Source organism: Schistocerca nitens, chromosome 2 (assembly GCF_023898315.1).
Source record: "Schistocerca nitens isolate TAMUIC-IGC-003100 chromosome 2, iqSchNite1.1, whole genome shotgun sequence".
In the NCBI taxonomy this organism is placed as follows: domain Eukaryota; kingdom Metazoa; phylum Arthropoda; class Insecta; order Orthoptera; family Acrididae; genus Schistocerca; species Schistocerca nitens.
The window spans coordinates 570,569,069-570,596,110 of record NC_064615.1 but is presented as its reverse complement, the minus strand read 5'-3'; the positions used below and the strand labels follow the sequence as shown (position 1 = coordinate 570,596,110).

The 27,042-nt window shown below is 41.3% G+C and overlaps 1 protein-coding gene across 1 annotated transcript in view; it reads left to right on the top strand.

The window, feature by feature from the left end:
- LOC126235164 (G-protein coupled receptor GRL101-like) overlaps window positions 1–27,042 on the top strand; it is a 412,667-nt gene that overhangs the window by 260,735 nt on the left and 124,890 nt on the right. The window contains exon 20 of the mRNA XM_049943896.1: window positions 25,519–25,717. Coding sequence (XP_049799853.1) covers window positions 25,519–25,717 — 199 coding nt within the window. The remainder of the gene's footprint in view (window positions 1–25,518; window positions 25,718–27,042) is intronic.

Below are 27,042 nucleotides of genomic sequence, written 5' to 3'. Positions count from 1 at the left end.
AACATTCAGTCATTATACCATGCGACATAATACATACTGTCAAAACGAACTGCAACAAATACTTAAATAACTACATAGCATCTCTTAACTAATAGTAAATATATAAGCTTCATCATTAATCTCATCTGCAAGGAAAAACTTCATTATTCATATTACCATAACTTCATCACTATCATCAGCTGCAAAGAAAAACTTCATTATTCATATTATCATATTCATCATATAACAATTCATCATCATTCATTATCATCTGCAAAAATGACACTTCATTATTCATTATTCTTATTACAATTTACTTCATACAACTATTCATAGTATAGAGTTTCTTATTTCTAGCATATTTCATCACTAAAACTAAGATGTGTAGTTCTGTCTGACAGCCTGCATCAATCGCCTCGTATTCTGAAAAAAAAAATAGTTAAGACTGCTATCATACGATGTGTATAGTATATTCTTGTTAATGCTTGTTAATTCTGATCCATTTTCTCTTGATGACAAGGTATTGCATTTTCTTTCGTTCATTCCGATGGTAAAATTTCCACTTCATAGTAATCCACTGTGGTTTGCTTAATTTATTTCTTTTACACGTTATTGCTTTCTGAAAATGATGAAAATGGATTAATATCTTGCATTTAAATCATATACCCATTAATTAAGAACTTGTTTCTAGTGATATAATTAAGCATACAGCATATCATGACAGAAAACGTATTATGTCAAAAACATAGACAGTTTTCAAGTGCAAAAAATGTACACAGAGTATCATAATGTAGTAGCAAACAAAATGTAAAACAGTCAAGATATTGAGATATCATCAGGAAAAATGTCAAAGTCAACTAGTGTTTGTTATATCTTAAAGATTTCGTAGTGCATACAAACAAAACAGGAAAACAATCATAGATACACAAAAAATGGAAAATGGGCACGGTCTGATATATAACGACAAGAAAAGCGACCTGCTAACCTTACCTTGCCGGGCACTTGCCAAGAAAAAATATGATAATCATCAGTAAGTAGTCATATAAATATAATTGCATAAGTGGTCATATAAAAATCAGGGAATGGCATTACAGTGTAATAAATCATAAAGTATGTTCATTCAATAAAGGGTATAATATTGGAGACATGGTGATTGCCTTTGCTTTTTCTGGTTCTCAAAGTTTCGACGTGTACTACATTGGGGTGATGACTGCTGCGAATTCGATATGGACCTGTGTATAGAAGCTCAAATTTACTGCATCTACTCTTTCCTCTGTTGGATAAATAGTGTGTAAGTACTAATATCTTCTGTCCAATGTGAAAGACACGGCGTGTACAAACCTGTTTTTGCTGTCTTCTCCGGCGCTCTGCTGCACGTTTGATGTTGTTCAGCGCAATGTCAATTATTTCATGGTGTCGTAGTCGACGAGATGTAGGCTCTGAGCACTATGGGACTTAACATCTGCGGTCATCAGTCCCCTAGAACTCAGAACTACTTAAACCTAACTAACCTAAGGACATCACACACATCCATGCCCGAGGCAGGATTCGAACCTGCGACCGTAGCAGTCGCGCGGCTCCGGACTGAGCGCCTAGAACCACTAGACCACCGCGGCCGGCCGAGGTGTAGGAAAGGATACTAATTCTTTAATTTTGTTAGGTGGTTCAACATTTTTCCGTATAACAGTCGGAGATAACATAGTAGATTCATTTGGTAAAGAGTCAGTTACATCCTGGAATGACAGTATGTGTCTATCCCAATCAATATGTTTTTTATGTCAGTATATTCTACATAGTTTACCAATTTCTTTCATTAGTCGTTCACAGGGGTTCGAAGAAGCGTGATACTCGGATATATAAATCGGAGAAATGTTTCTTGTTCGTAACATACGTGTCCATATAGCAGATCGAAATTGTGGTCCATTGTCGGAAATTACTTTCAACACATTCCCTACATGAAATAGAAAATGTTTTACAAATGCATTCGAAATAGTTTCAGCAGTAGCTTTGCGTAACGGTGTGAAGGTGACAAATTTCGATGTGAGTTCAACAGCGACAAAGATGTAACAAAAACCTCTATTATTTCTGGGAATCGGACCAAAAATGTCTACAGCGGCCATGTGTCTCAATTTAACAGGTACAATGGGATGTAACGGAGGAATATGTAAAGTCGTGTCTGACTTTGTTTTCTGGCAGATTTTACATGACGCTAAAACTCGTCGAATACCTTTCTCCATGTTGGCAAAATAACAGTTCTGTCTCAGTATAAGAAAACATTTTCTGGCTCCGTAATGTGCGTAACTTAAATGAGTATACCAAATTAATTTGTTAACCAGTTCGTCAGGACTGCATAGTAACCAGTTGTTGCTGTCAGGGTGAAAGCGGCGAAACAGAATGTTATTGCGTACAGTGTAATGGTTTCTGATGGTAACATTATTCCTATCTTGCCAAAGGTGTTTAATTTCTTTCCATACGTTGTCTTTACTCTGCTCTTGTGCTATATCTCGTAATGACGCAGAAATGAAATTTTCAAATGCAACTTGTTGAATATACATGACGCTAAAATTTGCTTGGCAGAAGTTGGTTGCGATGTCTTGCTGATTGTTGCTGAGAGAACGGGATAGTGCGTCTGCTACAACATTTTGTGTACCGGGAATGTGAACAATTGTAAAATTAAATTCTTGTAAATTAAGTTTCCATCTGCTTAATCTGTCGTGTGTAAACTTTGCGGAAAGTAAAAACTGGATAGCTCTATGATCTGTGTAAACGGTCGTATGTCTTCCGTAAAGAAAATGCCGAAATCTGGTAAATGCCCATACGCACATAATGTTTCAAGTTCTGTAACAGAATAATTGCGTTCAGCAGGTGACAGAGTGCGACTTGCAAAGGCGATGTTTTTAATTACTGTAGAACCATCTTCTTCAATTTCCTGAAAAATGTGTACGCCTAAAGCGGTGCTAGAACTGTGGGTGGCAATGGAAGAATTTCTAGTAAGATCTGGAAGTGATAAAAGTGGTGCATTCAACAAAGCTTGTTTCAGATTGACAAATTCAGACTGCGCTTGGCTATCCCAGGACCAAATAGTGTTTTTACCCGTCAATTGATATAATCTAGGGGTGTTAAAGCAGAGTAATGAATAAATTTACGAAAAAAGTTAATTAAACCCAAAAAGCTGAGTAGTTGTTTCTTCGTCGTAGGAACAGTAATGTCACGTAAAGCTTGAAGTTTTTTCGGGTCAGGCTCAATGCCTTCTGCTGCAATTACATGTCCAAGAAATTTTATAGAAGTTTTGCCAAAGTGCGATTTACTGAGATTAACTGTGAGTCCTTGTACACGAAAAGTTCGTAACAGTTGTTCAAGAATCAAATTGTGTTCAGACCAGTTAGCTTCTGCAATAAGAATGTCGTCTACATACGTTGTGATTCTGTCTTTTAATTCTGTCGGAAGTATAGTATTCAAACCGCGAATAAATGCTGCTGAAGAAATAGTTAAACCAAACGGTAATTTACAAAATTGATAACAGTCACCAAAACAGAGAAAAGCTGTGTACTTTCTGCAGTTCGGATGGAGCTGAATTTGCCAAAATCCCGATTTCAAATCTAATGTGGAATAAATAGCAGTACCATGAAATTTCTCTAGAAGTTCTTCTAGTGTTTGAGGGCGATCTGTTTCATTAATAATAATGTCATTGATGTGACGCGAATCAAGTACGAGGCGAAGTGAACCATCCTTTTTCTTAACAATATGGAGCGGGTTTATGTACGGACAAACTGCCGATGCAATAATTCCTTGGTCAAGCATAGCTTGCAATTCTTTCTTAACTTGTTCTCTGTGAGTATACGGAATGGGATAATGTTTGGCTTTAAATGTGTCGTGCTGTTTAACTTGAAATTCATACATAAAACCGGACATAGTACCAGGGATGTTGTCAAAAACTGGAGCTTGCTGTAAAAGAATTTTGCGTAGCTCTGAACGTTCGTCGTCTGTATTTGCACTACTCTGTTTTACTTTATCAGAAATCATTTGCATAACGTCATAGTCGGCTTCGTATGGAGTATTATAGTTGTGTACGTACGTATCTGTGAACAATGTGGAATGACAGTCTATGTTACATGATGCAGAAATGACCTCTGTCCGATTAATTGTTTGCTCTTCTACAGATAAAGAGTGCTGAAATTCCAATGCCAGTTGTACATTTGCATCCGTTAACATTAAATACGAATTTTGAAAGTCAATAATTGCGTCATGTTGTACCAGAAAATTCGTACGTAAAATAACTTCTGTTGTCAATAAGGGAATAATCCAAATATTTGAGTGAAACGTATGACCTACAATACAAAATGATAAGTGTGTCTGTAACTTTACATCTACTCCTTTACCAGATACTGCTCCTTTTACTTTAGTTTTGCCTAATGGTAACGTAGGATAGGTATTCTCTTTGTTACATTCGTTGAAAGTTTCTTCATTTATAACTGACATAGGTGATCCAGAATCGATTACTGCTGAAAATTTGGATGATCCAATCGTTTCTTCAATGACAGGGTGTGAAATGTTTTTTGAATAACTGGTTTTTCCTGCAAAAGAGTATCTCGGATGTCGTTAAAAGTAATAACTTTTTCGTGAACAAGATTCTGTGTGTCAAAAGTATTGCTTGCGTTGCTGGAAGATGCAACCTGTACTGTATCTAGTCAAATTCTTTCTGACGTGCGGTTATTCGCGGGAGTATGCTGTGGTATTTCGACTGTTTGTACTGTTCTCTTATTTCGTCCTGACGCATTAGGTTTGGGATGATACCTACCGTCTGGTTCACTCATGATAATCTGTTGTTGCGGATGATTTTGCTACTGGTAAGACCGACTGTTATTAAACGTACGCTGAAAATTGTGCTCATTAGTTTTACGTCTGTCATGATAGTCATTTCTATACGGCGCGTTGCGATACGAGTTAAAATGATGTGTTTTCTGTACGTAGTTATTCCCTTTTTGCTGTGCGTTACTATTTGGTATGGCCGACGCTATACGTGCAGGCGGCGAAACACTAAAGCTTTGTTGAACTTTGCAGACTACATTGTTGGTTAGGTATGCTAACCGGCTGGTTTTGTTGCTGTTATGTTGTGGGCAAAAGCCTCTATTGTTACCAAACTGTGTTTGCCGTTGTTGATAATTATGAGAATACTGCTGATTAAAATCTTAACTGTCATTAAAATTATGCTGGTAATTCTCGTCATTTCAGGAGTGTCTATTGAAAACTGTCACCTTCGGTAAAACTTGTCATACCAGGTTTTCTTTACACGTTTCTTATCCTAGATAGATCGATAGTTGAAGAGTTGGTTTGATAGATATAAAGGATAGTAAAAGAGAAGGCAGCAGTGCAGACAACTAAAGATGAAATAGCACCACTACGGCTCGGGGCCCTGTGCACGCTACGGCACATATTCATCGAAGTGTAATGAATCCCCTGAGGTCTATTACGCGCTGCAAATAAATTTTAGTTTCTGCGTTACAGGCAATGGCGGTGAAAATTAAAAAACAAATTGTTGTATCCAGTCCAATGCTAGTTTCTGCATTACAGGCCAAGCTGGTGGAAATGCAAAAGCAAATTGTCGTATCCAGTCCAAAGCGTGACTCTGTGTTCTGTCATTTTTAAATACTTTAAATTTCCTAACGGATAGAAAGTGCTTGTAATCAAAATTATCGTCTCTGTATGCATGAACAGGTTCAGGATTGTATGATAATCTGTTTGTCTGTGTCGCTTCGGATTCTAAGTCACGTAGTCTCTGTAAATTACCTAAGTTACACTGGCTGTGTGAATGTGACGAGCCGGCCAAGGTGGCCGAGCGGTTCTAGGCGCTACAGTCTGGAACCGCGCGACCGCTACGGTCGCAGGTTCGAATCCTGCCTCGGGCATGTATGTGTGTGATGTCCTTAGGTTAGTTAGGTTTAAGTAGTTCTAAGTTCTAGGGGAATGATGACCTTAAAAGTTAAGTCCCATAGTGCTCAGAGCCATTTGAATGTGACAAATGTTCGGAATGTGGCGTATACTGTGTTGCGTTAGAGGCTGAAATATTTTTCATTTCTGTCACTTGGAAATGTTCGTCATTTTGGCTGATCTGTTGTTCAAATTTCTTATCGACTTCCGTATCCAGAGTGCGTGAAACTTCTGCTGACATTAATTTAAACTCGTCGCGTATCTGTGTTGCGTTTTCTGAACATTGTTCAGTGACTGCACTAATTTCATCTCTAAGTAATTTCGTTGTGGCTACACGTGTACTACTTAATTCTTGTGCAACAGATCCCATTTCTTCACTACTGTTCCTAGCACAAGTCTTAGTATCCTCACGTAATTGTTCTTTAGTATCATGACGATGCACGGTAACGGCTGTAATCTGTTCACCAAGTTGTTTGTTCAGTTCGTTAAGGTTGTCGTGTTTTTCATTCGACTGTTTGAAACTCTCATTAAGTCGTTTGTTCGATTCATTAAGTTGTTTGAAATGGTTATCTAGTATTTCATTCCGCTGTTTGAAACTTTCATTAAGTTGTTTGAAATGGTTGTCTAGTTTTTCATTGAATTGAAGTAATAATGCCATAACTTGATCCCAGACAAAATTAGCGACTCTATTTTCTATGCTGTGTGTTGGTATATCTACATTTGTCACGTTTTGTGTAACCATTTGGTCATTTTCTGATTCTTCAAAAGGTTCGCCAATTGGATGTGCACCGTTAATCACTACACCGGAATCAAATAAATCTGACATATTTTGTGTATATTGTTCACCTTCGTTAGAAACAATTATCTGTTCGCTACGTAAATTTTGCAAATCGGATGTGTCAAGCTGGGCAGCGTTCATTGTAACGGAACGTGCCTCGTCAACATTTGCCGTTAAATTAAGTGTGGACATAAATGAATTTGTTTGCTCATCACCTGGAATAAAACCATTACTAGTGATCGGAACGCACTGATTATCTGTAATTAGAGGATTATCACTATTACACACAGTGTCGCTAGTATTATCGGTCAAATTATTCGAGTCGGCTATGTCACTCATTGCACATCGCGATGTACTGTTAACAGTTTTTCGCGGCATTTTTCACAAATCAAAATTAAGCACAAAATGAAACAAAGTGAAAGCAAAAATGGAACAAATACAATTACAACAAAGAGCAATAAATAGGCGATGATCTGTGAAAGGAAGATTGACAAATTAGTAAATGCGTTGCGCCAGATGCAAACTACATTTAAGTAAATAAGAGCAGATATATGACTACTTCTCAGAAATTCACAAAAATACGATCCTGGCCGGTTGTCGCCAAGTGTAACCTCCCCAGAAAATAAAATAAATAATATGAATATGATTCAAATTTAGTGTAACCTCCCCACAACCTCAAAACAGAAAAATTCCTAAACCTCTCAACAGTAATAATTATAATTATGTCGTTCACATTCAGTGTAACGTCACAACAAAAAATAAATTCAGTAACCTGGTAATAATACAATGTAACTAACCTCTCAATTAAATTGTCGCTCACTTATGAGTTTTCAATAATTGACTGTGAATTTAACCTGGTAAATTTTGGACGTCAGCAGCGCTGCGTCATGGCCCTGAAAGATCATTCTGAATAAAAAGAGAAAAATTCTCCGAGACACTCTTTTGCAGGAAAAACCAGTTATTCAAAAAACATTTCACACCCTGTCATTGAAGTAAAGACTGTGTCATCCAAATTTTCAGCAGTAATCGATTCTGGATCACCTATGTCAGCTATAAATGAAGAAACTTTCAACGAATGTAACAAAGAGAACACCTATCCTACGTTACCATTAGGGAAAACTAAAGTAAAAGGAGCAGTATCTAGTAAAGGAGTAGATGTAAAATTACAGACACACTTATCATTTTGTATTGCAGGTCATACGTTTCACTCAAATTTTTGGGTTGTTCCCTTATTGACAACAGACGTTATTTTACGTAAGAAATTTCTGGTACAACACGACGCAATTATTGACTTTCAAAATTCCTATTTAATGTTAAAGGATGAAAGTGTACAACTGGCATTAGAATTTCAGCACTCTTTATCTGCAGAAGAACAAACAATTAATCGGACAGAGGTCATTTCTGCATCATGTAACATAGACTGTCATTCCACATTGTTCACAGATACGTACGTACACAACTATAATACTCCATACGAAGCCGACTATGACGTTATGCAAATGATTTCTGATAAAGTAAAACAGAGTAGTGCAAATACAGACGACGAACGTTCAGAGCTACGCAAAATTCTTTTACAGCAAGCTCCAGTTTTTGACAACATCCCTGGTACTATGTCCGGTTTTATGTATGAATTTCAAGTTAAACAGCACGACACATTTAAAGCCAAACATTATCCCATTCCGTATACTCACAGAGAACAAGTTAAGAAAGAATTGCAAGCTATGCTTGACCAAGGAATTATTGCATCGGCAGTTTGTCCGTACATAAACCCGCTCCATATTGTTAAGAAAAAGGATGGTTCACTTCGCCTCGTACTTGATTCGCGTCACATCAATGACATTATTATTAATGAAACAGATCGCCCTCAAACACTAGAAGAACTTCTAGAGAAATTTCATGGTACTGCTATTTATTCCACATTAGATTTGAAATCGGGATTTTGGCAAATTCAGCTCCATCCGAACTGCAGAAAGTACACAGCTTTTCTCTGTTTTGGTGACTGTTATCAATTTTGTAAATTACCGTTTGGTTTAACTATTTCTTCAGCAGCATTTATTCGCGGTTTGAATACTATACTTCCGACAGAATTAAAAGACAGAATCACAACGTATGTAGACGACATTCTTATTGCAGAGGCTAACTGGTCTGAACACAATTTGATTCTTGAACAACTGTTACGAACTTTTCGTGTACAAGGACTCACAGTTAATCTCAGTAAATCGCACTTTGGCAAAACTTCTATAAAATTTCTTGGACATGTAATTGCAGCAGAAGGCATTGAGCCTGACGCGGAAAAACTTCAAGCTTTACGTGACATTACTGTTCCTACGACGAAGAAACAACTACTCAGCTTTTTGGGTTTAATTAACTTTTTTCGTAAATTTATTCATTACTCTGCTTTAACACCCCTAGATTATATCAATTGACGGGTAAAAACACTATTTGGTCCTGGGATAGCCAAGCGCAGTCTGAATTTGTCAATCTGAAACAAGCTTTGTTGAATGCACCACTTTTATCACTTCCAGGTCTTACTAGAAATTCTTCCATTGCCACCCACAGTTCTAGCACCGCTTTAGGCGTACACATTTTTCAGGAAATTGAAGAAGATGGTTCTACAGTAATTAAAAACATCGCCTTTGCAAGTCGCATTCTGTCACCTGCTGAACACACTTATTCTGTTACAGAACTTGAAACATTATGTGTGGTATGGGCATTTACGAGATTTCGGCATTTTCTTTATGGAAGACATACGACCGTTTACACAGATCATAGAGCTATCCAGTTTTTACTTTCCGCAAAGTTTACACACGACAGATTAAGCAGATGGAAACTTAATTTACAAGAATTTAATTTTACAATTGTTCACATTCCCGGTACACAAAATGTTGTAGCAGACGCACTATCCCGTTCTCTCAGCAACAATCAGCAAGACATCGCAACCAACTACTGCCAAGCAAATTTCAGCGTCATGTATATGCAACAAATTGCATTTGAAAATTTCATTTCGGCGTCATTACGAGATATAGCACAAGAGCAGAGTAAAGACAACGTATGGAAAGAAATTAAACACCTTTGGCAATATAGGAATAATGTTACCATCAGAAACCATTACACTGTACGCAATAACATTCTGTTTCGCCGCTCCACAAAATTCATTCACGTTTTATCTAAGCTCAAAACAGAAAAATTCCTAAACCTCTCAACAGTAACAATTATAATTATGTCGTTCACATTCAGTGTCACGTCCCAACAAAAAATAAATTCAATAACCTAGTAATAATACAACGTAACTAACCTCTCAATTAAATTGTCGCTCACTTATGAGTTTTCAATTATTGACTGTGAATTTAACCTGGTAAATTTTGGACGTCAGCAGTGCTGCGTCATGGGCCTGAAAGATCCTTCTGAATAAAAAGAGAAAAATTCTTACCTCAATGAAGTCGCCGGATAACGCATATATATCTCCTCTTACAATAAATTATTTTGGCAATGCCCTGTGCAATGCTGGCGATAGATTTGTCATTTATGAAAGGGAAACAACTGATTTTTCTTTTGCAATAATCGGGAAATTAGTAAATTCTTTAAATTGAAATGAATGGTTGTTAAAATTACTTTGTATGAGAAAGGTTATTATTATGACATTTTTAAAACGTTTACATGGGACATCAGATAACATTACTACATATGCGCGAGGCTGCTTTTTACCTTATACGATAATACTCAGGCTCCGGCATCGCTGCACCGCGACCGGGCCACCCAACACGATACACCATATCAGACCAGAGCAGATTCCAGACTGCAGACTAGCAACAACTTACTGCTACAGCTACACAGTTCCTACTGCAGTCAACACTGCTCTCTGGCCAGAGACCTTGCATATCGCAGGCAGCGCATGAGCAATACATCGAAATTACATCTTCTCGGACCTATTACAACCGTGTACATGATTCAGGATGTGTAGAACATCTTCGGTGAGCAAGTGTCGACATTTTATCTGCATTTTCGTAACACTCCCATCTTCCACGCAAACGTTCCTAGGTTGACGAACATCCAGACACACGGTCGCAACTCTAGTGGCCTGCCAAATCAATTTACCTTAATTCCGTGCAAAGTGTCTGGGACTTATTGGATTAATGGGTGAAACACAGCAACCGACATTCCCGACATTCCACCCCCCTCCCCCCTCCCCCAGTACGGTATCACTGGGCAGTGAGCGGCTTCAGCAGTACACGGTGTACCTGAAGAAACTCGTGGACTCTTTCTCGCCGAAGTGAGTTCAACATCATGGCCAGAGGCTGTGTTACACGTTATTACTGTAATGCCTCCTCGATGACTATATTTTTCCGGTAAGCTTACATAATTAACGTTTTATTTAAGCGTGTTTTACTACGCATCGTTGTAAACCAAGAAAAAGTATCTCATGAATTATCATGAAACGTCTCTCCCTTTATGCAACCTGTCACCCGAAATGTCATAAAGCTTCTTCAGCTTAATGAATACTTAGTTTACGTAATAAAGTCTGCAGACCATGTCGTGCGATACGTCACGGCAAACCGTGTTTCTTGTCGTTTCTTCCCGCTTCGGCATCATTCTTAAGTTCATCGGGGCTGTAGTGGTTTAATAAAAAAAAAAAAAAAAAAATGGAAAGAAGAGAGACCGTGAAAAAGGGAAAGAATGAAAAGCTAATCGGACTTCGTATTACAGAAAATCTATTGTTGGGGTGGTCCTTGTGGCGTTTTTGAGCAAAAGTTAAGCCAATTTCCACTACAAAATTTTTGAAAAGGAACAGAGAATAACAGAATGTAACTGACAGGGGGAAGTGGCGTAGATAAATCATCCTTTACCAGGTTAACTTGTCTTCTTTCTTGCGGCGTCTCCTTCATTTCTGGGTGAAAAGTCGGCTCCGAAATCTTGCAGTAAGTTTCATTGTCCAGGAATTTATAATGTGCATAAAACCGTCTTGCTCTTAAATAAAATTTATTTTAGTTGCTTCTCTCCATCCTCCGAATTTCATAATAACTTCCACAATGTCTACACATTAATAAGTTTATTCGTCTTAATCAGCTCACGTCTGCCTTAAGCTACGGCTATCAAGAGACAATTGAAAACGGATAGAAAAACAAAAAAGGTTACAATTTTGGTATTTTCTCTCTGCCGTCGAGCGCTCATACTGCTGCGACGGGATATTTATATCTGAGGGAACGAATGTAGCGCGGCGAAATTCAAAGTCCCGCTACAGGGCTCTAAATCAAACGGAAGGGACATTGAAAATTTTAACCGAAGTCTGTTGATCGTCAGCAGATTCTCACTGTCTTTGAACAATATATTTTATTGTTATATCCCACGTTTTTATCCATAATTCATTAACAGAATAAGCCGTATTTCCTATCTACATCAGTATTTACGACTATTTGTTTCTGGTTGCACGGGATTAAAAGCGATCATATAAGGAGAGAGGCTGGAAGGCGCTCCAGCTTAACAGTTAATACCAACGTGTGGGAAAACACTGAAAAATTTACTGACATTATTGCGAAATATCATGTGGCAAATGTGCATGGTGTATCTAATATAGTGGGCATCTCAACAAAAGAGAGCACTAAATTCATCACTGGAAAAATATTAGTCACTCGAGTAAAACTATGACCTAATATCTGGTCCTAATTGTGTTTTCTAGTTTGGAATATGACTTAACTGGAAAACTTCGGGGATTAACGCAAGAGAAATTATTATATTACAGGACAACGTTTCAGCAATCAAACATGAAATCACAATGGGGAAAATTAAGCGAAATAAAGAAAATTGATTGAGTCGAACAAATGATTGCGTCTATAATTGAGAATTTTAGAGATTGATTCTGTTATGTGATGATAAAAATCATTTTTTCCAAGGAATCTATACTGAGGAACAAAATTGTTAATAACAGTAGTTTTTTGAAGGCCACGCTCAGTACCGCGATTCTTGTAGCACAAAGATTCCATAGATTGGCTGTAGTTTTATTCCGTAGATTCAAGCAGCGTAACAGTGCGTTATTTTCACATCCAGTTCCATTATTTAAAAGCCACCGCTGATTCGAACTGTATGCATTCAGCGTTTTAGCTCTCCTTTAAAATCTCCATCCAACATATTCTGAACAGTATGAGTGTATTCTGAGTCTAGTGGTCGTTATTCACTGTCATTGTAATTAGGTTTCCTTCAGCAGTTTATTTATAGATATGCTGGAAGACTTCAGTTTGGTTGAACCTTTTCCCTTTAGAGAGTCGGTGTTATTTTCTAAGGTGTAAGACGTTGTTTTGCCACGAACAACTACTTCATAAATAACTCTGGTCTTTGTTGTGTGTTTTTTGGTATCTGACTTCAGGTGTCCACCGTAATATTGTTTTCAACCTGTCTACTGTTGGTGTAAGCTAGTGTTTATGTATATGCGTAATGAATTGTTAAATTATTCTCCTTCACAAAATGTTTCTTACGCTTCTACTATAAACATTTAAACAAAATTTCTGTACACACTAATACCAGTAATATTATTTTATGATTATTGTCAACGTGTTCGATCAACAACTTTATTCAGTTTAGGGCGGTGTGATTTTTTTTTTTTTTTTTTTTGCGCCTACGTTTCGCATTACATTCCTCAACCAAATAGGCGTGCAATATCACTATCTTTATCATTTTCTTTGCCCAAACGATGACTATTTATTAATTATAGCCGGAGGCACCTTACCCAAAGGTTTCTTTGTGAGCCGCCAAATCATCCAGTCCGGTCCAAGCGTCGTGCTACGTTCACATGGTGTTCATGATACATAATGAAATAGTGAGGTACACTGTGCCTCCTTACCCAAGTTAGGTATGTGTAAACTGTGTCGCACAGATGACTGTGTTGTATGGTTGTGCAGCGTAGTTTTGTGATATTAGTGTTGTGGATGATCGACGATGGAACAATGTATTAGCGACTGGACATTATCCGGTCATCTTAGGTAAAACCGCAACTCCAACCTTCTACATTCCTGTCCAGCTGTGCTGGTAATTCGATATTGGTGCCTATGCTACTTCTACTTTCCTTCTTGCTTTCCACCCATTCCTCTGTCTGTTCTTGTTGTACATGAAAGGGGAATCGACGGAAAGGTCAGCAACCGGCAGGAAGGCTAATGCTCTTGAAGTGTATCAAAAAGATCGTAACGACGTTCATTACTATTCGAAGTCCTGATGTCCTCCTTTGTAGCTAAGTGCTCACCGGAGGCCCTGGGTTCAATCCCCAGTGATATCGTGGCCCACAGAAAAAGTTGAGGCCAGCTGAGAAGCTACTTGAACCAGAATTTAATGTCTCAGGATTTGGACGCTGACAACAGCCGGGAGAGCGGTGCGTTGATCTCACGTTCTTCCATGTCATATCCAAATGGCGGCATATGACAGTGCATGGCCCGGCGGTCAGTCGATATTACGTTGTCTTATAGGACAGATAATGAAGTTAATGGAAGAAGAACCTGCTAGTTCCTTCCTAATATAAACTACAGATCAAGAAATACAGAAATAAGAATATACGTATTCTCAGTTGCGAATATGGACAACCGTCATCTAGGATTGACGACAGTGAAAATTTGTGCCGGATCGGGACTCAAACCCAAATTTCCCACTTATCGCGAGTGGTCGCCTTACCATTACGCTATCCCAGCACGCCTCAAGGTCAGACCCAAACTTCAGTATGTTGTCAACCATGTGTCTAGAACTTGCACACGTACATTCATTATGTACATTCCTGTAAAGGGCACGCATTTTAACAGAAATGTGCTGGGACAGCCTAGTGTAAGGCGAACGCTCGTGATAAGCGACAAAATCCGTATTAGAGTACCGGTCCGCCACAAATTTTCAACTTGTCCCTTAACATGTCCTCACTCTTCTTCTACCTTTCTCTCTCAGCCCCGATTCCTCTTCCTTACCAAATATTCATCTTTTACCTCCGCTAAATAGCATAAAGTTGCGACATACTAATAAATTTTAAACTATATGTTAACAAAATATGTTCTTTTCATATATACAATATTTTATGCGCAACGTATGACATAGTAAACACCACTCACGGATTAAGCCTTAGGCATGTTCCGATTGGCTGACCGCTGCCTACAAGGTACTATGAGGAGCATGTACGATGGTGGGAAATGTGATCAGCATGTTGCCAATACCTCCAGCCTTTATTGTCGGTATGTGAATCTTAATGTTGCTGCTGCTTTCTTATTCAAGCAGTTCCTAATCTGGTCTCAAAAGGGCTGTGTGGCCCACTTTCCAGACCTTCCCATCTCATAAAAACTAAGGAGGTACCGGGAATCGAACCCCGGTCCTTCCATATCGAAGGCAACGACGCTAACTTTTTTTTACCGAGCTGTTTCTTTGTCAGTTGTTCTCTCCAGATGTCGCATCACATCTTTCAGGCTTAATCGATGAGACTTTCACTCAGTTAATTATTATTATTTTTATCACAATGGATGACCAGTCCCCTGGTTAAACATGCTAAGGTACCGTGACGGCTCCATTGGACTACCGAGGTATACGATCAGGTTGAGAATCCAGTGGTAACCCACTTCCAACGTGTAAAATGTAAAACTGTAAACGAGATTTACAGGGGAAGTTTCTCGGCTTAAACAGAAATTCGGTGTTGCAGTTCTATTTAGAAGATTTGAGTACCACAATTATTAGGAGGATGAATGGATTCGACCGTATTACTCTTAGTTTCTCACTATTGAATTTTAAAAATGCAAATGAGTTTCGTCAACAAAATACATGAAACAAAAAAATGGCTCAAATGGCTCTGAGCACTATGCGACTTAACTTCTGAGGTCATCAGTCGCCTAGAACTTAGAACTAATTAAACCGAACTAACCTAAGGACATCACACACCTCCATGCCCGAGGCAGGATTCGAACCTGCGACCGGAGCGGTCGCTCGGCTCCAGACTGTAGCGGCCAGAACCGCACGGCCACTCCGGCCGGCGACATGAAACAAAATGCAGAATTACAATAGGCGCATATGACGAAAGCAATATCTGGATAATTCCGCAAAATCAAGTGTCGATTGAATCACATTCTTGAATTCAACAGTATTTGCGGAAGTATTGTCCCCAGCCTCTTGCCAGGAATACTGAAGCATAGGCTGATACGCTACTGATATACTAGAGCAGACAGTTGGTTATGACTAATAGAATGCATTTTCAATATCGCAAATGAATCAGTTGTTACTGTTGTATCCTTGGTAGCTCTCCATGAATTTCAGTGTGGTATACACTCCTGGTTATCTGCGACAATGTCAGTAACAACACTCACAAAAAAATTATTTTAAATGGCCTTTTGCATTTTCCCACTTGTGCTAGCCTCCAGATGTATGTTTTATGGACGATTTTCTTCAATAGCCTTTCTAACTTTCGGGTCGAAAGTTTTTCCCGCAGACAAATACACTCCTGGAAATGGAAAAAAGAACACATTGACACCGGTGTGTCAGACCCACCATACTTGCTCCGGACACTGCGATAGGGCTGTACAAGCAATGATCACACGCACGGCACAGCGGACACACCAGGAACCGCGGTGTTGGCCGTCGAATGGCGCTAGCTTCGCAGCATTTGTGCACCGCCGCCGTCAGTGTCAGCCAGTTTGCCGTGGCATACGGAGCTCCATCGCAGTCTTTAACACTGGTAGCATGCCGCGACAGCGTGGACGTGAACCGTATGTGCGGTTGACGGACTTTGAGCGAGGGCGTATAGTGGGCATGCGGGAGGCCGGGTGGACGTACCGCCGAATTGCTCAACACGTGGGGCGTGAGGTCTCCACAGTACATCGATGTTGTCGCCAGTGGTCGGCGGAAGGTGCACGTGCCCGTCGACCTGGGACCGGACCGCAGCGACGCACGGATGCACGCCAAGACCGTAGGATCCTACGCAGTCCCGTAGGGGACCGCACCACCACTTCCCAGCAAATTAGGGACACTGTTGCTCCTGGGGTATCGGCGAGGACCATTCGCAACCGTCTCCATGAAGGTGGGCTGCGGTCCCGCACACCGTTAGGCCGTCTTCCGCTCACGCCCCAACATCGTGCAGCCCGCCTCCAGTGGTGTCGCGACAGGCGTGAATGGAGGGACGAATGGAGACGTGTCGTCTTCACCGATGAGAGTCGCTTCTGCCTTGGTGCCAATGATGGTCGTATGCGTGTTTGGCGCCGTGCACGTGAGCGCCACAATCAGGACTGCATACGACCGAGGCACACAGGGCCAACACCCGGCATCATGGTGTGGGGAGCGATCTCCTACACTGGCCGTACACCACTGGAGATCGTCGAGGGGACACTGAATAGTGCATGGTACATCCAAACCGTCATCGAACCCATCGTTCTACCATTCCTAGACCGGCAAGGGAACTTGCTGTTCCAACAGGACAATGCACGTCCGCATGTATCCCGTGCCACCCAACGTGCCCTAGAAGGTGTAAGTCAACTACCCTGACCAGCAAGATCTCCGGATCTGTCCCCCATTGAGCATGTTTGGGACTGGATGAAGCGTCGTCTCACGCGGTCTGCACGTCCAGCACGAACGCTGGTCCAACTGAGGCGCCAGGTGGAAATGGCATGGCAAGCCGTTCCACAGGACTACATCCAGCATCTCTACGATCGTCTCCATGGGAGAATAGCAGCCTGCATTGCTGCGAAAGGTGGATATACACTGTACTAGTGCCGACATTGTGCATGCTCTGTTGCCTGTGTCTATGTGCCTGTGGTTCTGTCAGTGTGATCATGTGATGTATCTGACCCCAGGAATGTGTCAATAAAGTTTCCCCTTCCTGGGACAATGAATTCACGGTGTTCTTATTTCAATTTCCAGGAGTGTATATAGCTTTCTTGTTAGATGATCGGTCACTGAAATTCCAGCTATATACTTATGAGTTGTATTATGTGCTGACTTGAATTTCCCTTATTTAGGTTAATGTCACACCAGGACTTAGATCCTAATTAAATCTTACTTTCACCAGTGTTCCAGATACAGCGTGACTGTATCTAGAAACTTGGAGGTTTTTTGGTTTCCGGTTCAACAGATCGGGCACCAGCCTGGCGAATACGTTGCTCTTCCTGTACCTCTCTGGCTGTAATGAAATCCATTCTGTGTTCCTTCTTGAGGCGTGCTGTGAAAGCTGCAGAATATTAAAACGTAGTGCACCCGATTCCTCTTTCTTTTCGCGTTGCCCAGAATTTCAGGTGCCAATAGCGGAGACATTTTCCTGAATTGCTTGCTATGTCAGATTGGGATGGAATTAGTTGTTCTTATCTCAAGTTCTTTGATAACCTTGTTTCCTTTTTTTCTACACATAGTCAAATATTACTTTGATGTTCGGTATATTTTTTATAGACGTATGTCTTCTCAATAATGAGCTGTAGGTCGCAGCTTTACGTGGAGGTGTCTGATAATCATCACAAATACGTTCAAAACTTTCCTCCGAAAACTTCGTTAAAATACTAACAGTTCTGGATTTATTTTCTGGTGAAGGTTTATAGTCACTGGGACTGTTAGCTTCTGTTTGATGGGTGCTGTTTCCGCCACTGCCACTAGCAGTACAATCTTGAACACTACTAATCGCGTTGTTGCCTACAGAGACGATTTTTTGCTCTCCAATGCAACTGAAGTTGAGCTGTCAAGTGAATATTCATGTTTATGAATAATCAAAACTAACATAAACACTGTCTTCCGTTGGATAACACGTTCTTAACTTGGATTCCACAATACTTACAACGTATATTTAAAACGCTCTAGATATTAGTGGTTACATTCATTTCTGCTGCTTATGTGTGACAGCACTGACACACGTGTACCAAACACGTGTACGTGTTACTGAGGTGACAGATTGGCGCTTTAGCCCGTCTTCCTCCAAGCGTACAGACAAAGAGCAACACAGTCACACGCCGCCGTAGACGTCGTTAGAAATGGGAGATGGGCCTGTGTAGAATTGTTTAGATACAAATTCCTGTTTGAGCCGAGAGACGCCCGTTGTTAGAACCAGCTATTCAGTGCCAGGACGAAATTAGGCCACAGCCAAATCCGCCGGTTCTGGCGAGTGGACTGCGTGCTTAGCAGCTTAGCAACCGTGTCTGCGACGGCAGGCAAGAGGTGTCGACCCGAGACCAGTCGGCATCGAGCGTTGCAGTCCAATTACAACAGCTGAGTCGATGACCCTCTCCAGATCAATGGGCGTAGCCACTATCACCGCTGTTACTTGGAAGTCCACGCGGAGAACCATTAATTGTATACAGATGAACAAGTTCGTCATTGTCAGACAACTGGGCAGTTACGTGATGTCAAGGCAGTACTGATCAGCGCAGCGTCGACGATGCGGGTGCATCTGCCACTGTTGGGACCGGAACCGCTAACTGTTGCCTAAGCATCTGGGGTCCACGGCAAACCCGCTCTTTGCAACCACTCCGAGAGAGCAGCGTGAGGGTATAGCCATCCCTGCTAAGGCGGAGTATCAGCAGACGGTCACTACACAGCAGGCCCTGGAGCGCGACGGAGGCTGAAATCCTCACCGCAAAAGACCACTGCCTGCCGTCTCGCGCCGCAGAAAGACACAAGAGATACTTGTCCACCGCTATCGGTACACTTCTAGCATACCGGAACTGTCAGCTCAGTGCGCTGTCACCTGAGCCGCCGGTGTACACCGATTACTGTGCGCCACCACCTGCGGCCGCAGCGCCGGAATATTATGAGGGAACCAACACCGTGCCAGGGAACAGAGTACACTCAAAAGTCTGTCTAAAATGAATAAAATAATAAATAAGTGTTACATGACGGCCATTTGTTTGTCAGCTGCTTCCTTACAAGTAACATCTGTCTCCCAAACATCTACGTAGTCTACCAGGTCCACAGAACACTCGAGCACGTACTAACAAGCAAGAGCCATTCCTATGCCCGTCTGTACCGTTTCCACACGCAGTTGGCGTCAAAGACGAGAAACACAGGTATCTTCATGCAGGCGGCAATGACGTTATCATTTACTTTGAGCACATGACGTCATCAAAATGATGAATAGCCGTAAATTTAAAAATAAAAGATGGCACGTCGTCCATAAAATGATCAGAAATTTAAAAATTGAAGATGGCCCTGTTGGGAAACAAAAGAACGCGAATTAGTGAGAAATATAAAAAAGAAAAATCCTAAATCCAAGACTAGCCAAGGACTAGCCAAGATGCGCTTTGTGACACCTTCCTCCACCTTCATCGCCCCTCTCCTCTAGTCAGAGTCTAGCACCTTAGAGACCATTAAAACGGAACAGCCAATCTCAGTGTCGCCCCAGAGCAGATATCTTATCTTGTCCAAAGTATCCCAATGCTTTTTTCCCCACAGTCCAAAATTACGTAAAGGCTATGGTATTACCACATCTATAAGTACATTACAGGAAATTAAAAAGGAACAGACAATAATAATGTACCCCAGAACACCCATCTTAACAACCATGCTCACAAGTATCCAAGTGATTTACATCTTTTGGCACAACGTTCAGCAGTGCTTATGAAAATAATTAAATAAAACGGAAGTTCCCAATGTGCACACTCGATTTCCTTACCATAGATGCAGTAAGGTACAACGGAATCTCAAATTAATTAATTTCCACAACATAATTGTTCTGAAATGCTTGTCAAGTGTCAGGAGGCAGGCACGCAGGCACCGACAAGAGTGAACTCACTAACTGACCATTTTTCTCGGACAGACAAGTCTTTTCTTATTGACTTCTAGTGCATTTGAGTCTCGCAGCACTCTGTCGTCAGGCTACGAGTGGCCTACCGGGACCATCCGACCGCCTTGTCATCCTCAGTGGAGGATGCGGATAGGAGGGACGTGGGGTCAGCACATCACTCTCCCGGTCGTTATGATGGTATTGACCGAAGCCGCTACTGTTCGGTCGAGTAGCTCCTCAATTGGCATCAAGAGGCTGAGTACACTCCGAAAAATGGCAACAGCGCATGGCGGCTTCGATGGTCACCCACGTCCAACAGCGCTTAACTTCGGTGATCTCCCGGGAACCGGTGTATCCACTGCGACAAGGCCGTTGCCATTTGAATCTCGGATTGGAGTAATATGGGACACATACCGCAAGGAAAACCAGTGATGCACGCCACTGGAAGCCTAACTCACAGCTTCAGATACACTTGATGACGAGAATTATCAAAGTAAACAATCTGATATCCACATCCAAGTTGATCAGAAACTCGTATATAAAACCGATCTCAAAGCCAGCCAAACAAGATAGTGACTCTATGCTGGCGTATTAGCTTCATCTTACAATTCGAAGTGTTTGTAATCTGCTGCCACACAGTGGACGCTATATGACACTTTGATGGAACAGCATATTGGACATTAGTAACACACATTCATAGAGGTGGTAAACGGGTGTGACTGTGTATTCAAAGTCAGTCAAACATGATAGTGACACTACTCCAGGACATTAATATTACCTTGCAGTACAAACTGTTTGTCATTTTCTCTTGCGCGTAATGGGTAATCGTAAATGGTACGCGGGTAATGGTAATTAGCAAAAGCAATGCTGAACGATAAGTGGTAATAGGTAACAGGTTATTGGTAATGAAATAGTAGCGATGCGAACAGCCATATCCATAGTAGCATGTGGCTACTAAAACTTTTGGCTAATTCTGACATCGGTTTTAGAGAAGAGTATTAGATGAATTTAGGAATGGGGATGAAACTTTTTGCTTTGTTAATTATCCTCACCAAGTGCACTTAAGGTAAAAGTTAGATCGGAAATAGTACCCATGTGTGTTTTACATGTAGCATGTGTTTCAAATTCTGCTGAGCCGAGAGTCAAATGCATTGGAAGGCAGCAAGGAAAGACTTATCAGAACACAGAACAAGCAAAATACTAAGTCAGAGAGTTCAGTTTTGTTGAAGCTTGCCTGCCTGCCTTGTGAGATTGACATTTGACAAGCATCATGGAACAATTCAGATGTGGAAAACATTTAATTTGACGCTCGGTTGTGCCTCGTACCATATGTGGAACAGAAATCGAACTTCGCATGAATGCAGGTGCTGCTTTACGTAATTTTCTGGATAAATGCTTTTCAACACAGTGCAGAATATTTAAATTCTATGGATACCTTTTACCACAGCCAAGTTGGCGGCACTGTGGTTACTTAATAATTGGCTACTTTATTTCAGTTGCCTGTAAAGTACTTTTAGATACAGAAATACCGCCGGTTACCCCGTTTACGTAAGTTTTTGGACAAATACATTTGAATACGGAGCAAAAACAAAACATTCCGAACAGTGGGATACGTTTGAGGACCGCTAAGATGTGTGGTCTGAGGCTGCAATATGGTTGGATGTTTCACTGTAATGGTCTCGAAGGCTCTAGCATCTGTTTACTGGAGGTGGCACAGGAGAGGAGGCGGAGTTGTTAAAAAGTACTCCTGGGATAGTTATGACTTGTCCTTTCTTTCTCTTTAATTTACCACCATCTTGCAATTTCCCACCATCTGAAATCCTGCGTTATTAAATTTCTCGACATCTGGTATCTTAGACTTTTGAAGTTCTCATTATCCGCCATCTTTGATTTTTAGATATTTGGTCAACCGATAACTTGATGACGCCATATGTTCAATGCTATTCGGCCCAGCATGTAAGCAATCTATAAACTGCCTTCGGGCGTTACTCACGTGGGACGTGGATGAGATCCGACATGCATTCACACTGTATGTGTATAACAGCCTAGAAGAAATAAATGAATAATTGTCGCATATCGTCACGGCATTAAACTTCAAAGATAAACAGGATTTCTGGCAGGAAATTTAGGTGCAAGTTACTAATCAGTAATTACCAACATTTCTTTCATTGCTGGCCGAAATACGCAGTGGGAAAATTTTTTCGAGCTACATTATCCGAACCACCGATGTGTAGGTAGAATGTCAGTCTCAATTAGCTACTTTGTTTATACAGATAGACAAGCCTTTCGTGTTTTCTGGATGTCAGACTTTAACGTTCCTTTCTTTCTCAGTTGATTTCTGTTCCTCACGCAACATACACACTATACACTTACGTTGCTCTCTCCTGCGACCCGATAACTCTGGAAAAACTTCATTCGGAAGCTGCTTTGCTGCTTCTGATGCTCTACTGAATGACTAATGGGTCAACAGGGGAGTGCTATGTAGCTGTTCCGGGTATAGCACTATCACCCTTTCTTTACTATCACCAGTAACTGTCACATCAAATGTCGGGCTTGGTGCTGCAGTGCTAAAATGCGAGCCTTTAGCCCGTAAGGGCGGTGTACCGAAACCGGGTCAGGCACTAAAACCTTTGGTCTATGCTTCAGCTCACAGGTAACTGATTCGCGTTATCGTTAAATTGTATTTCTCATTTCCCTGGTACGATTACTGGGGAAGTTTTAGTGTGCAAAAGTCGCCGAAGTGAGGTCCGATTGTAAGAACGTGCTAACAGGTGGCTTAACATTTCTCTTAAGAGATTGTTAGGCAGTTATGCCATATGAATTTACCTCAATAAGTGGCAATCACTGCACGAAAATAATCGTCAAGTAGTCAAACCATCCTTCAACACGCACGTGACAGAGGTAATCAGCGGAATGACACTGTTGCTTTCCTCATCGCTGGTAGATTTCTGTTTACGATATTATAGTACCTGTGTTGTTCATAAGTAGGATGCAAAGTTCCTCCGGGCTTGCATGAACTCATGCATATCCAATATTCAAAGGAAAGTTGCATTTATTTATTTATTTATTCGTGTGGCTAGGGCCCGTTCGCCGGGTACCGGTCTTTAATTTGATAACACTTCGGCGACGTGCAGTCGATGTGGATGATAGTATGATGATGAGGACAGCACAACACCAAATCCCTGGGCGGAGAAAATTCCCAGACCTACCCAAGAATCGAACCCGGGGCCAGAGGACTGACAATCCGTCACGCTAACCATTCAGCTACTGGGGCCGGACAGGAACATTGCTTCATACTTCAGAACAACATAGGCAATGCAGTGTCGTATTTATTCGCCGACACCGAACGAACGACTTAGAATTAAAATGTCTCCCAAGCACGGAAATATATACGTAATGGATGTATGGGTGTAGGTTGTAGACATAGGGTTGACGAGGTCGACTCCCGGCCTGGCAAAAATTTTCACTGTAGTTGATCCATTACACGGCCGATGGTTGTCCATATTCGCAACTGCGGAAAGATTTCATAGTTTTCTGTTTCTTGCTGTGAATCTCCTAATCAGCTACTTTCCAGAAATGCAAATTTGTAAAAATGTCTAAATGAAAAAGAAGAGAAGGCTAGGATTTACTCTCTTCGACAACTATAGTTCAATTCTTTTATCTTGGCGGTTCGCGTATGCCCGCCCAGACGCGGGAGATTGCTGCGTTGCCAGTAGTACGCGCCAAGAGAAGCAGCGCCATAGTATAGTTCGCAAACTTACGTTTAGGGGGAGCGCGCAGTTTATGAAGTAAAGCCACCACGGCCGCATTAACCCTTTCGCTGCTGCAGAGACGTGCTCTGCGCATTCCGCGCTGTGCGCGATTTTGTCATCACTGCACTGCTCGCCTGTGCAGACACATGGTGTTTCGACTGCTTTGACACACTTTATCATTTGATTTCACAAAAACTATTTGGCCCAAAAATTTGATTTGTACACATCTTCTTGACCAATACCTTCCCCCCCATAAATGACTTAATTTTGTTTCGATGTTGAACGCAGTTATTGTGCAGCATTAGATGTAGTAAACCATTGCACGAAGTTTTGAAGAGATTGCAGAGGTATAAGTCCATAGCGTATAGCGTATACTTTCCGTATGGTCGATTTTATTTGCCACTCGAAATTTCAAAAAATCACATTCAAACGTATAAAATTCATGAAGTAAGACACTTCGATATTGTTTTTAAATAAAGGAAATATTAAGAATCGTACAAGGCGTGAACTCACAACCTTTCGCTTTGTAGGCAGACACTTTAACTATTACGCTAACGCAGCTCATCATACAATGGACCTTCCGGAGGACTTCAAACTCTCACGCAAAATACCGACAAACACTGTTTTATGACTATGAATTGCTCACGTTTCGTCGAAGTACAATAGGAAATAAACAACTATCGCTGTTCTTTATTGCGAAAAAGCGGTTAATGAGAATGATACAAACACCTTTCCTTGCTATCGCCTGAATTATTACTTGTTTGGTTTAATTAATTAATAGAATATGAAGCAATTGCTATAAAGAATGCTTTTTCTAAACTTTCTATAAAATAAAGTCTGCTATCAAGACATTGCTTTTGTTCAGTTACTTTATTTATGACTGAAAGTTTCTAAAGCTGAAGACACTCGTCCGTGCTTTGCACTGCAGTCGAGCTCTGGCAACGTCGTTCTCTGTTCATTGGCTAACTGTGTTTTGTGACGTCAGATGCGCAGAACGAACCTAAACTCGGCCGCCGTCGTAAATGACGCGCACTTTAGTTCATTAGAGACGGAACACAAAGAAAGGTGCAGGAAGTATGGTGAAGGAAATCCTGGACGTCCATTTGAAGGGAATCATTCCAGCAACTTACATTAAGGGATTAGGGAGAGCATGTAAAGCTTGATGGCCGAATAGGAAGATGAACCGCAGCTCTTCTGGAGGCGGCTGCTGTGTCTAACCACCGCACAACCGAGCTCGGTATTTGCTCGACTTCCGTTAAGCGCTGCAGATAGATTTCGTCCCTGCAATACGTCCCAACAGAGGGTTCCCTGCAGGCGTGACCGCAGCAGATTTCCCACAGGAGGCGGTGGTCCGGGGCGCTGACGGCCGCTGTGTGTGCCCGCAGGGTGACGGACGAGTTCCGGTTCTGCTGCGTGGCGCGGCACGCGGCGCGCTGCCTGCCGGCGCCCGACGAGTTCTCGTCGTGCGAGGACCTCATGTCCAACCTGGTGCTGCGCGTCTGCGTCTGGGTGCTCGGCGTCGTCGCCACCGCCGGCAACGCGCTCGTCATCGCCTGGCGCATGCGCTTCAAGCACTCCAACCAGGTGCGTCACGACACAGTCCCAGTCCCGCAACTTTGCACGCGTTACCCATTCGAAAGACGACAACACGTAAGTCCACACAGCACTTTTATATTAGGGTGTTTCGTATGTTTGGTATTCTGGTTGCTACGGCTTTACATATTAACAGTCATTTTTATTTGTGGTTCATTGTTTTTATTTGAGTTGACACATTGTCATTTAGTCATTTGGAGATAGTGAGTGGAGCTGTGAACGCTAAAAAATAAAGAGCTAAGTAGAGAAATGGGCACATTTCTGACATATTCTTCTGTTTGAGTTCGGCCTCGGGAAACATTACCTTTGTTCGATATTTTCAAGTAGTTTTCTTATCGCTATCTGCAAACCTCTACCTGTAACCTTTGTGACGAAATACATATCGTCTTTCCTTCTCTGTTATTCGAAACTACTAAACCTTTCGAGTCAGGTCTGCCGTTTGTGACTGTAAAATGTAATGAACAGGTATTTTGTCATGTGCTTTCTGGGCAATTGAATGTGGTGGGTAACTTTTTCCAGCCCTCTAGTCCTGCAATATCAGCTTTCAGAGTTTCGTAAGAATACCGGAGGGATTTTAATAGACTAATGACTCATGATGTCACTGATATCCTTTCACCTTGACCTTTAATTCCACTCCTGAACCTTTCTTTTACTGCCATCATTTCTTCCTCGATGTGCAGATTGAACAGTAGAGGTAAAATGCTATATCCTTGTCTTACACCCTTTTTAATACGAGCACTTCGTTCTTAGTGGTCCATTCGTATTATTCCACCTTGGCTGTTGTACACATTGTATATGACCCGTCTCTCCATATACTTACCCCTACTTTTCTCAGAATTTCGAACATCTTGTACCATTTTACATTGTCGAATCCTTTTTCCAGGTCAAGAAATCTTATGAACGTGTCTTGACTTTTCTTTAGCCTTGCTTCCATTATAAACCGCAACGTCAGAATTGCCTCTCTAGTTCCTCTACCTTTCCTAAAGCCTAACTGATTGTCATCTAACGCATCCTCAATTTTCATTTCCATTCTTCTGTATATTATTCTTGTAAGCAACTTGGAAGCATGAGCTGTTAAGATGATTGTGCGATAATTCTCGCACTTGTCAGCTCTTGCAGTCTTCGTAATTGTGTGGATGATGCTTTTCCGAAAGTCAGATGGTATGTCGCCAGATTCATTCATTCTACACACCAACGCGAATAGTCGTTTTGTTGCCACCTCCCCCAATGATTTTAGAAATTCTGAGATAATGCTATCCATCCCTTTGGCTTTATTTGATCTTAAGTCCTCCAAAGCTCTTTTAAATTCTGATTCT